Source organism: Accipiter gentilis, chromosome 15 (assembly GCF_929443795.1).
Source record: "Accipiter gentilis chromosome 15, bAccGen1.1, whole genome shotgun sequence".
In the NCBI taxonomy this organism is placed as follows: domain Eukaryota; kingdom Metazoa; phylum Chordata; class Aves; order Accipitriformes; family Accipitridae; genus Astur; species Astur gentilis.
In genome coordinates, this window is record NC_064894.1 from 7,192,616 (window position 1) to 7,205,642 (window position 13,027).

Below are 13,027 nucleotides of genomic sequence, written 5' to 3' on the forward strand. Positions count from 1 at the left end.
GTGTTGATCATGGGATCTGTTCTTCCTGTTGTAAAAATTCCTGTCTCATACTTGAAAAAATACATATTTTTTTTTTAATAATTGTAGGGGTCCTTCAGTTCAAGCCACAAAAGCTGCTGCTGGTACTAAGAAGCATGATCTCAGTAAGTGGAAATATGCAGAGCTTCGTGATACAATCAATACATCCTGTGGTAAGTGGTGGGGTTTTTTTCTGATTTGAGAAAGAAGTCAAGTTGTAATTGTATGAAAGGCGTTACTTTCTTCCTATAACAAAGATAAAAACTTGCTCATTAATTTATTCAGGTTTGAATGAATGTCAAATTAATTTTTAAAAGTTGTATTACCCTGAAGAGAATAGCAAACTAAGCTATTTCCATATTGAGGAAACAGAATTTCCTTTGTTATCTCCTTTACTGATTATACTTTTATGATGTTAAACTGCTTGGGCCATAAACTACATCTTATAATCTCTTAATTAAATTGTCTCAGTTTTACGTATTTCCACAAAGGGAATAATAGTTATTATGCTTTACCTAGAATTTATGTGTTCTAAGAAATTTTTTGCTGCCACTTCTTGCTGTCATCAAATCACAAAAAAGCAAATATGTCATGTAAAGGACAGCAAAAAATATTTTCTGTCTTAGATGTTCAGATTATTCTTCAGTTTTCAAAATGTGTAACTTCATTTGGGAAGCTCACAGTTGGGACATTAATTACTTTTCCCCCAGTGTTATGAAGATCAAAACAGATAAGAATTATTCCTTTATTAAATATTACTGTTTCTTCCTGCTTCTGATTGAAAGCAGTTGGTTAATTTCTGATTTAAGATCACTCAGAATTTCTCCCTGGGAGTAGAAATTGGAAACAAACCCATTCTCTCTATTTGTATTTAGCTCCAAATTCTAACAGTATCTGTATTGTTTTTGTGTATGCAAGACTGGAATGATGTTTTCAGCTGAATAGGTGGTACAGTAATACATGGTGCTATGGTGCTAGTGTGTGTTCATCCCTAGTGAAGCCAGTCTGGATTCTCTTCCATGACTAATGAAGAAGCCTTGCGATCATTCAGTCTCTTGATATAATGAAATTCAGCAAAATTAAAATATATTTAATAAACTGGAGAAAGAACCTAGGTCTGAGCAATCAAATTGCCTATTTTCTTTTTTTCAGTTCCAGAAATAAAGTTCAGCAGTGAAATTTTATCTGTTTCCCTACTGCTTGGCTTGTGATAATGTCAACAGGCAAATTTAGTGAAGTGAAAATTTTATTTGTAGCATTTCACTGCTCCAGATCTCACAGTGGAGCAGCTACTTTGGGGACTGCCATTACTCTAAAGGAGAAAAGGATATATAGCACTCTAAGGGACTTTTCTGGGCCATAAAATAGAAGTCCTGTTGCTGCAGAGAGTGAGGGTATAATTTAATAAATATAATAAATATAATTATTATACTATATTAAAAATATTAGTGTTACAACATGATCTAAAATTATTTAGATATCAGTATAGAAAAGCATTTAGTAAATAATTATTCTGATTTTTCTCACTTATCCCTCCCTTCCTCATTTTTTGAGACAGATATTGAACTGTTGGCGGCTTGCAGAGAAGAGTTTCACAGAAGGCTAAAGGTATATCATGCTTGGAAATCCAAGAATAAGAAACGCAATGCAGAAACAGAACAGCGTGCCCCCAAATCAGTCACAGACTATGGTGAGGAGAGATAATTTTGTGTTTATAATGATTTTGGTGACAATATTCTAAAGAAAACATTTCTAGAATTAATTTTGGTTTCACTAGGTTGAAGGAAATTCTTGGGTTTTTAAAGAGTATTTTTATATTGATTTAAGGTAAATATTTTGAAAAGATTGGAACTTTTGCTTGCTTGAGCATTACCTGAGAATTTGAGCTTTTCAGGGAATTTTGGTACAGATACATGGCAGGTGAAATCTGGATCCCTGGAAAAGATGTTATCAAAGAATGGGGTCCTTGTGGCCATGCCTAGTAATGTGGTTTTAAGTGCTTAAGAAAGCTTATGACTGAAACAGCAGGAAAAGGCATTTGAAGCACTTCTGCAAAGTGGTAAGTTGCTTTGAATTTGAGCTCACAAGTTCTGTCTGGAGCTAAATAGGTAAAATAAAAATGTATGCACAGTATTGCTAATGGGAAGTAGCAAAGAGCAGAAAATGTTTGGATTATTGCAAATAAAGCTTGGAGTATTCATGATCTCATCACATTTAGTTAGATATTTACAGCATTCTTTTCAATGTTTTTCATTGCATTTTTTTACATTCCTTGAAATATGGCTTCATATTTCTGAAGAAAAGTTAGAACATTGCAGTTCAGAAGAAAGTCGCTGATAGTGACCTTTCAAGACTTTTGTTAATGTCAGAAGTAATTTTTCCTATTGCAAATAATTATACTACAGGGGCATTTCACATCTAGGTATTGTAATGATCTGAGAAGGTATTCAGAAGGAACTCTGATTTCTTAGATGTTTAAGCTAAAAGTCTTTCAGGTGTCAGCGGATGTGTGCTTCAAATGATGTAGTTTTTTCTTTCTGTCTTTTCCCTGATGGGTGAAAAATGTTGAGGTAATGAAACTGTAAGTTATAAAGAATCAGCACTTTTATGTTTTGTTCAACATATAATATTTGTTCACAGATTTTGCACCATTTTTGAGCAACTCACGTAAGTGGGGAGACGGTTATTTAAGCTAACTTTGAAGAATAGGAACACTTGAGAGCTCTGTACTAACATCAATTAATCCAGTGTTTTGCTACACATGTATATAGAATTTAATTGTTCAAAAAAATTCTATTGTACAATTTGGCTATGTTATTGAACTGATGGTAATTACATGTTACTCTGGTATTTACAAATGTACTTTACTGCTTATCTTCATGAGATCTTAGCCATTTGAGCAGTCATGGGAAGGGAAGATGAAATAACCTTTTTATGTAGGTTATTTGAAGGTATAGTCTCCTTGTTTTGTTTTTGGGGTTTTTTTTCTCTCTTTCTTTCCTCTTCCCTGCCCCTCCCCACCATGAAATGCCATGCTTGTTCCAAGATTTTTTTACTGTTTGCATATGGCTTTTTGTTGTAGCAAAACTCTGGAATCAACAATGTAACAGCTATTTTCCTAGCACACAAACTAACATTCAGGTGGTGGTTTCTTTTGAATAAAGAACTACAATTCCATACCACTGAAAAGTAGAGGCTATATTGGCTGCTTAGCATTCCTGTCCTCTAGATTTCCTCTTGCATTTAGGTATGCATTTAGGGGTAGAAATAAGCCTTAGCAATTACCATTGCAGTGCCAAAAGTGTTTGATAATACTAAAGCACTGATCTGCTGTGATAGATGTTCAGACAATGTACAGAAAATAGAATTAATTTCTTATAAACTGTAAACTACGTCTCCTGGTAAAATACATGCTTTATCAGAGTTGATGTATAAAAGCAGCGTTCACCTATTAAAATCTGTTTTGTTTTTCTTCTCTTGGCTTATGTAGACATGGAAAAAAATTGGGGGGTATGATTTGTATAGTACATACTTTTTTTAAGGTTCTGCTCTTTGCATTTAGAAAAAACTATTTTTGCTTGCATCTAAGTGGAAGAAATGTCAAGGTGCAGTTGCTAGTCTATTAGTCTTGTTCATAACTGTAAAAATATGTTATTAGAGGTGACTGTCATTCTTCATTTTATTAAATTTTAGCTCAAAAATTAGCTTTGCTGCTTATCAGACAACGGACAAAAGGAATTCATTTTTAATTATTCCCTTTAAGCTCAAACATGGAACTGTTAATACTGATTTTGTTTTGTAGAGATGGCATAGATTCACATTCAGAATTTCTTAAACAGGGTATTTGTAACAGTGGTATTGTAAACCACTAAAACAAGATCACTAATAAACTTTTGCAGGAGGCAGTTATTAAAGGAAAGGATCTTGCTTGTAAGAGCATTTACTATTTAAAACTGATTATGATAGTGTATACATAACATTAAGAAGGTCGATCAGTTGATGAGTTAACATAGAGAGTATTTGCTTTTATTGTGAAGAAAGCTTCTCTCTGAAGTCTGAAATGTGTGGAACTCTGAGGGAGTCCAAAAATGCCATTGGCAATTGTTTACCAAATATATATGAAGCTTTAAAAGACTTTCTATAACTCTTGTCTCCTCTAGGAGTTTGGTCTGTTTATCTTAATGGTCTGAAATAAACAATTTCCTTAAAAAAAGAAAGCAGCCAGAGAGTAGTTCTAATGCTGGAGTTCAGTACGCAGAAATCTAGGCAGAAAGTTATGTTTGGTGGCAGCTTTGTAATAAGCAGTAATTGTTGTAAACATTTCTATTAACAAATTAGTCATTTCTAACAGTATTACACACCTTTCTGTGTTAACTGTCAAAAATCTTCAAGTTACAATTTTTGTAACTGAAGACGCTTCCTTGTGCTATAATCTTGTTTTACAAAGAGATGGACCGAACTAGAGCTGTTACTAATTAATGTTTCTGGTTGGTAAGAAATTTGAGATGGGAAGTTTTATCTTAAATATTGATTTAAAGCAGAACGTGTTATTTTACTCACTTTGTTTTGTCTAAATGTACCTGATGCCATTGAGCAAGCTATAGAGCAACATACGGATGCAATAGTTAACATGAGCCTTTCCTCACCAGTGTTGTAGCTGTAGTGATTAAAAGAATGCACATTATATGAGACGGGAGTGCTTTTTAGGTTTAATGAGACATCACCTTGTATTCAGAGAGATTTTGTCAGGTTTTGGGGGGTTGGGTTTGGGTTTGGGAGTCTTTGTTTGGGGTTTTGTTTGTTTTGTTGTTTTGGGGCGGGGGTGGGGTGGGTTTTTTGGTTGGTGTTTTTTGGGTTTTTTTACTTTTCTGATTAATCAAGCAAGTTATAATACGGCTTTCTTCTTTTCTGTTTTTTTTTTTTTTTGCTTGTTTTTGGGTTTTTTTTGGTTTTTGCATGATAGCTCAACAGAACCCGACAACCCAGCTACCAGCCAGGCAACAAGAGATTGAAATAAACAGACAGCAGCGTTACTTCCGCATTCCCTTCATCCGTCCTGCGGACCAATACAAAGATCCCCAGAACAAGAAGAAGGGTTGGTGGTATGCACATTTTGATGGGCCATGGATTGCTCGACAAATGGAACTTCATCCTGACAAGGCACCCATTCTCCTTGTAGCGGGTTGGTATTGAAAGCAAAATTCAAATACTGAAAAGGTTCAAAGTTGATAACTTTAGAAAAAGAGGCTGATGATACAAGTTTCCCAACTTGTATCCTCTTTTTTTCCATCAACAGTTCTTGTCTGGGCAGAATTTGAGGATTTGGGAGTGCTGTTGATGGTGGCCAAATGTTACAGAGTATCATTTGGAGATGTAATTGGTCATGTGTTTTACTTGTACATGTACTTTAATCTGGGAAATCGTAGACAGAGTGACAATCCAAATGTAAATGGATTTTATTATTAAGTGTCCTCAGAGTGTTCACTGAACTGGAGGCAGCGTGAAGGTAAAACATGATTTATCTGCAAAGTTCTACTCATCATTGTCTTGGTTTTTAGTTAGCTTTGAAAAATTACAGCAGTTTGTATCGGAACAATTTGCAATTTGTCTTTCTATAGTATGGTGCTAATAGCAAACTGATGCTTTTACCATATTTATGCTGCCTAGTATGCAAGAATAGCTCTTTAATCTTAAACATTTAAATAAAAACTGAATGTGGCAATGGATTAGGTAGAGATTTACCTGGTAATGAAGTGTATCCTCCTTTTCTGGAGGACCATGAAAGGGGGAGAAAACACTGTTGAAATGCTGTTTAGAGTTCTATGTTTTGAGTTTTTGTATTTAACTTGGAGACTGAGGAAAAGGCCATAACCAATTTGTTTAGCTTCAGAGTGAGGAAAAGTTCCTTTGTTTTCTGCTAATTATTTTTAATAGAATTCCTTATACCAGCTGTTGCCTGTTCAGTGTCAAAGCCCATAGCTAAAAGTAGCATTGTTGTCATAAATACCACATTCAATGGATCACCTATTAAAAATAAATTAAAATACAGCAAGTGAGCTACATTCATCATTTCATCGGATTCCCTGTGTCAGTCCCATTTGGTGAACACTGTTTGTTTAGCATGGGAGGCAGACAGAGTGAGAATACTGGCTACTTGATCAAAAGTCTCAAGTTCTTAGTCACTTTGCTCCATTTAAACAAATTGAATAACAGCAGTTCACTCTAAACCTGTGTAAAACTGAAAATATGTGTAAAACAAACGTGGTTGTCATCTTGTAGTGGTTTTCAGGAGAATATAGCAAGAAAGCTGATCTTTTCGGCTTCTTTCCTTTGTTCGTTTGCTCGTTTTTTAAGCACAATTTTGTCAGTTGCAGAATCTGATACTAGTTTATTCTGATACTGCTTTTCTGTACTGTGTGGGGGCAAAAAAGAATAAATTTCTCTCTCTCTCTCTTTCTTTCTGTCTCTGAGGACTGATTTCCCCATAAGCTCTGACGTCTATTAACAAACCAGAGCTTGAGAGAGGAAATCTAATTAACAAAGATATAATCTTTGTTAATGGGACCTTCGAATAATGTAAGAGCTTTATGAAGATTTTTCTTTTTCCCTTTACCATTTCAGGTAAGGATGATATGGATATGTGTGAGCTTAATCTTGAAGAGACTGGCTTAACTCGAAAGCGAGGTGCTGAAATTTTGCCGAGACAGTTTGAAGAAATTTGGGAGCGCTGTGGAGGTATCCAGTATCTTCAAAATGCAATTGAAAGCAGACAAGCTCGTCCTACATATGCTACGGCTATGCTGCAGAACCTGTTGAAATAAGTGGTCATTTTGCACAGTAGTGTTCAAGATGAGAACCCTTGCCCATGATACAAAGGGAAGAGTTCCTCTGTGCAACAGAGGACGTAAGCATTCTATAATCATATTAGAGATGTTTAATATAAAGTGAACAGATTTTATTAATCATGTGGTTTGTTAATTTGTACTTTATGATGTTTAATTTGTGTAGTGAACTTTACTAGGTATGAGGACCTTGAAGAAACTTCAGTCAGTGTAGTTTGTTGCATTTTGTTTATATGCTGCATTTTCTGTAACAGTTTCTGTTATAACTCCTAACACTTTTAAGCAATCTGTCTGTACTTGGGTACATATTACAAAGAACTGCATTGCAACCACCTCGTTATAAAATCCCCTCTTTAAAACACTGAATAGTTGGCTTCAAGTGGTGGCCTAGTAAAGAGGATATATGCTGTTTCTAATAACTGGAATTGTGAGGCCTTAGCTTTGACTTCTGTTCCAGAGAAGTTGGAGTATACTTTTATATAATCTGAGACATTTTATGTCCTGATTTGAAAACTGGTTCGTGTCTGTATTTACCGACTTTTTCAGAAACTGATGGGAAATCCTCCTAAACTTGAGACCCATAAATTCATATTTAATGAATATGAATTCTCTGTCTTGGTTGAAGAGAAATGGTTTTTGTACATTCTGAGAAGCACATTCATATATGTCAATATTGTGTAATATTAGAGGTACTCAAAGAATGTACTGCTCATTAGGGCTTATACCACTTCTCTCAGTTTCTTTGTCTTTTCTCTAAGTACAAGTTTCCTTTAGACTTTTATTTTTCTGACCAAATTTCCGTTAGAAATTCTTGGACAGTTTGTTTATCCAGGTAGTGTAATTTCAATATATTATGCAAAATTATCCACGACTTGTATCTGGAGGCATATAAGATTAAGGATAGCATAAGGGAAATATGTTCAGCTTTTTGGTGGCAGTATAACTTAACTGAATATTGAGGCCTGAGCCTCAGACATCCTGTTTATTTTAATTGTAATGAGATGCACAAGGTCTGTACCTTTTGTTAGATTGTATGAAAATTTGGTCCAGTAACGTAATGCATCTACATGCTGATGAAATAGCTACAATTTTTAGTATACTAGAATATCATAGGATTTGGACACTGAGCTTTATTTTAATCTCTGTCAAGTTTCATAGCTTGTAACAGTTCCCTTATTAAGCAGTTTGTTTGGGGAGTTTTTGTGGGTGGGAGTTATTAATTTCACACAGTTTTAAGATGCATTTGGTTCACTGATGTGAATATTGTTTCACCGTGCTGGCCATTATTTCAACAAATTAAACTTGATTATTTATTATCTCTCTGATAGGCATTTGAAATACAAGTAGCTTGATATTCAATTACTCATTCAACTTGATTTAAAAAGAAGTCTTGTTTTATGAATTGACGGAAGTTTGCTTACACTATAAAATAAATTCCTTACTGTTTACTCAGTGTGAAACCTCTTGGAAACTTTAGTTTTTAAATGCATAAATATACCTAATTAATAACTTTCAAGAGGTACAGTTCTGTGGCACAGAGAAAGCTCCTGATGCATATATCCTTGCTGACCTTAGCTTGTGCTTGCATGCCACCATCTGCTTGCTATTACAGATGCACTCCTTACTGTAACACGTGGAGATACCTGAGTAATACATTAACTCTGTATGAATCCGCTGCGTCAGGGAATCTCAACTTCTGCTGCATACCCACTCTACTTTTTGGTCGTGTGATTGCAGACAAGAAAATGTTTTCATTTTACCCAAATTCTTCACTGAAGCAGTAATTCTTGGCTGGAAGGTGAAAGGAGCAGCGCATCAGACTGCTGGCTAGCAAGTTGTGTACAAACCTGTGCAGTGTTGCATGAGTTTAAAGGTGCTGCTTATGAAATTTAGATTACTGGTTTAATGTGTTACTGACTTGGAACCAAAGTTTCAGAACTTCCAGTCTCCAGAAACTTAGCACTGCAAGAACCTATGATCATTCATGCGATACAAGGAAGAAAAATGACTGAAGTGGTAGGGGTGAGATGCCCTACCCTCTATTTATTACTATCTGGATTTAGCGTCTTGATTTAACACATTCAGTCTCAGTTTATATATATATATTTATATAGAAAACAGATCTTACGAGACTGAATATGGTAAGCAAAGAACCTCAATACTTAAGTGTGTGTGTAAGTATATACACATATATATGCTTAAATATTTTAGTATATGTATGTGTAAACATACTTGTGGGGAACTTACAATAAATAAAATTGTTAACTGAATTTTTCCAGTCTGTTCCTTTGATTATGCCAGGATTTCCTTGACTGGCATCAGAAAGAAAATTTATTTTTCAGAATGGGGTGTATGGGAATTCTTGTTAACTAAATGACTAACAAATATGAGCTATCAGGAAAATAAAATCGACTCTGAAATAGTGGAGGAGGAACTGGTGGCTGGATGTTCTCAGATGAGATGGTCCCACCTCTCTGCATTGCTCCAGCAGTATGCCTGAGGCAAGCAGAAGATGCATTCCAAAAGTCAGGGTATTCTAGTTTGCACAGTAGCGAGCCCTTTTTTTTCTTTTTCTTTTTCCTTTTTTCTCTGCACTGAAAGCAGCATCTGCTTTTAGTTCTACTCATCTTTTTGTGCAACAAAATTAATTTTCAGCTTGTTTCAGTTTGTGGGGGTTTATTTATGTCAGGCAATATTCAGCTGCTTACCGATTGATTCCTTTGTTCCATCTACTGTGTCAGATAATTATACTGTTGGTTGATTTGGAGAGGAAATAAGGGGAGGAGGGGGAGGTTGATCTGTAGGATTGTAGTATTACCTAATGCCCTTCTGATCTGTGGTTATAGAGAAAAAACTGATTTTGTTTTTAAAGCAAAATGATGAGGTAAACATGTTGGCTTGGTTCTGTGTGTTTGATTTTTAAAAGAAATTTCCTCCTGCCTCTCAGTGAACCTGTCCATTATAGTTGAGATCTTCTGCATGAAACACTCCAGAAAACAGAAGAGCAGAAGAGAATCACCGTGCGTGGCTACATTCCTGACGAGGTGGCCCAGGAATATGAATTTTCTAGCGAATGCTACTTCGAAGATCACAAGGTCATTAAATACTTGTCTTTCATCCACTGATAAGATTGTTTTTCTTTACCTAGTTGAATCCTTTGGGTTTTTCTCCAAAATCTTTATTTAAAGTATTTAAATGACCTCCTAATACTGTATTGAAAATTAAAAAAAATAAATACATTCCATGTTGACATCTCAGTTGTATCTCTTACCATTTTGTCTTTAAAGATTTAAAGCATAGTAAAAAAGGGTAAATTAAATTACGAGAAGGATAAAAGGATTTCTGTGCTGGAACTGCCAGCTGCTTTTCTATAAGATATTTATGGTACTTAAAGCTACTCTAGTAAAGATTTTGTCTTTACTTTCTAAGGTAAGTGTTCCTCTAAAATAACATTCTGATACTAAAAAATTCTGATTTCGTTATCTTTAAGTGTCACACCCCATTTCTCAGTATTTGTTGAAACAAGTATCTTTTTACTTTTATTACCATTTTTTAACCTTTATTGCTATCACTTCCAACCTATTTATCGTTTGCTGTGCTGTGTACAGTTTGCACCTTTTCCATTTTAGATCATGACGATTGGCGACTACGGAAACCGCTTAGGATGCGTTGAGTTTGTGTGCTGCAGGAAAAGCTTTGTTTGGGGTGGAGATGCGTTGCTTTTGTGTGTGTTTGTTGGGTTTTTTGTAGTTGTTTTTTGGGTTCTTTTTTAAAGTATTCTCAAACTTTCCTGTCTTAAGGGCCAAATCAGAATGGTGTTTTTTTAATTTAAGAAGACTGAAATAATTCAGACTTTGATATCTAGGAGATGTAATTTTGTTTCACTTTCGTTATGGCTTTTATCTCCAACTGTAGCTTTACATCAGTTTTAAGATAATGTGATGTGTTTTAATGTGAGATTAAATACCAATTCAATTCCCTGTGAAATTTTCAAGTAATAGTTTTATTATATTTTATTGAAATACAAAAGGCTTACATCCAGCAAATATATTTGGTAATTAACAGTTGAGAGTGATAAATACAATCATGAATAATCATTATTAAAATACACATTTTAATATTACTTATTCTTTAATCTGACTAGTGATAACTAGTATGAATTGAAATATACTAAACACATACAAAAATACATTTGTAATGGAAAAAATGGAATGCTTTCAGCATTCTTAATGCATTCTTAACTTACGTAAGCGATGGTGAAAAGCTAACGTTTGTTGGCAGGGATGACTTCCAGTGCCCTGCAAGAAGTATTTTTAAAGTAAGAGTTTTATTCTGAAGTGTTACTGTGTAAAACCACATTTTAGGTTTCCTTTTTTTTTCCCCCTAGTTAAATAAATTAAGTAAAAATACTATTTCAGCTGTAGAAACTCAACCTTGTATTCTTGGTGCATTGCCTTCATTTGTACACAATCACCAGTTTTAGTGGTTTTGCAGGCAAATCTGTTTGTGCAGTTAGTCGTTTGGAATTTGTAAACAGTTCTTTTGAGCATACATTATAAGGTAAGCTTAAGTTCAGTCTTTGCTGTGGTAACTGTGTGGTATAAAGTAAAAAGAATTGTCACTAAAATCAGCTACTCTCCTGAATACATGAAAGTTTCACATCTGAATGAGGAGCCATCATCCAGTATAGTCATGAACTTTGTAGAAGCTCAGTTTGAGCTGTAAGTGCTAGTTCTGGTATGCACCGAGCAGCAAACAGGGCCTGAACGTTACAAAACACTGGTGCAACGTGTAAATACATATACGCTCAAGAAAAAGGTGTTCAAGGTAAAAATAATGCTCATACTTGAATCAGGATTGTGGATCCATAGAGCGTAAATTACTAAGCCTATAAAATACTTAATGGCCACCCATTTTCTGCTTAGATTTCTTCTACAAAAACTAATAGTAACCTCTCAAAATTATTTGTGTGTATACTGAGTTTAAAGTGTATGTGCTTATGTGCAACTCTAATCTACATGTTACTGGGAGGGTGCTTGTGAGTATAAAACTCGTGATTGGAAAAGATGAAGCTGCAGGCATTGTGCCTCAGCAAAAAGTTGGAAGCCTTAGGATAACCTGGCAGTTTAACTGTCATCAGAAACGAAGCAGTGAGGTGTGTATGTATATATGTGTATATATAATGTGTTAATTATCAGAAAAATAGGAATCTGACGTTCACAGAAACGATAAAAAAAATTAATCCCAACTTCTGTGTGATTTGCAATGTGAGCGTGGTAGGGCGAGAATGAAAAAGTTCCTAAATGCTTTTAACGTGGCCTTTGGTCAATGACAGCTCTTACTTCCATGTTTGCCACTTACATTAGTGTACGTGAAGAAGGTTAATAAAAGGGTATAGAAATGCAGTAAAGTTTCTTTGACATTTTTACCCAAATGGCTGTGACATACAATATTGAAAAAAGTCACTTCTCACGAAAATCTGTTTCTAGCATTTGGCTCTTAAATGAAAATACAGTTAAGATGTGTAAGCCCTGGATGCTTAATGCATGCATCTTAACACTGGGGACTTCTTACTAGGCAAATTTTAGACATGGTCAAATAGTTGGTCGACGTGGTCATGTTGTTCAATAAAACTTTTTTTTTTTTTATGTGTACTGATGTTACAGCTAAAAGTTATATCTTGAGGAATCCTTGAATTTTTTTCATACGCATGATCAACCTGAAGTTCAGTCTTGAATAATGCAGACCTTCTTTTTCTAATACCTGTAAGAGAAACTCTCGTTAAGACATTCGAAAAGCGTTTTATTTAATTTGAAAATGTATTATTTATCTACTGCTAATAGGCAAGGTCTCACTAAAATCTGTTAAGATAATCTCCAGTTCATTGTAAGGAGAATTGAGATAATCCTGAAGTTATTATTTACATACTAAATCATTGAGCTCAGAGTAAAATTTATTATTTTTTCTCCCTGGTACAGCAATGCTGTGCTTCTGTATGAAACAACAAACAACTACCACCGATACCACCATAATCTGAAGAACATGGTTTTGACTGTAAATAATTAGAATGCAGTGTGCTACAAAAGAAGCCGTATCTAAAGTATCTACAAGATTCCCAGTTACAGCAGACCTGGGATGAAACAATCTTTTGGGATGTTCAGTTTCTA

General features: G+C 34.8%; 2 protein-coding genes across 2 annotated transcripts in view; one reads left to right on the forward strand and one right to left on the reverse strand.

Annotated features, from left to right (window-relative positions):
* MYO6 (myosin VI) overlaps positions 1 to 10,110 on the forward strand; it is a 104,034-nt gene extending 93,924 nt beyond the window's left edge. Inside the window, exons 31-35 of the mRNA XM_049818018.1 lie at positions 88 to 191; positions 1,577 to 1,708; positions 2,659 to 2,685; positions 4,982 to 5,200; positions 6,640 to 10,110. Coding sequence (XP_049673975.1) covers positions 88 to 191; positions 1,577 to 1,708; positions 2,659 to 2,685; positions 4,982 to 5,200; positions 6,640 to 6,839 — 682 coding nt within the window. The 3' untranslated portion in view covers positions 6,840 to 10,110. The remainder of the gene's footprint in view (positions 1 to 87; positions 192 to 1,576; positions 1,709 to 2,658; positions 2,686 to 4,981; positions 5,201 to 6,639) is intronic.
* Positions 10,111 to 10,991: 881 nt separating this feature from the next.
* IMPG1 (interphotoreceptor matrix proteoglycan 1) overlaps positions 10,992 to 13,027 on the reverse strand; it is a 65,154-nt gene continuing 63,118 nt past the window's right edge. Inside the window, exon 17 of the mRNA XM_049818151.1 lies at positions 10,992 to 12,623. The gene's annotated coding sequence lies outside the window, so the exon portion shown is untranslated. The remainder of the gene's footprint in view (positions 12,624 to 13,027) is intronic.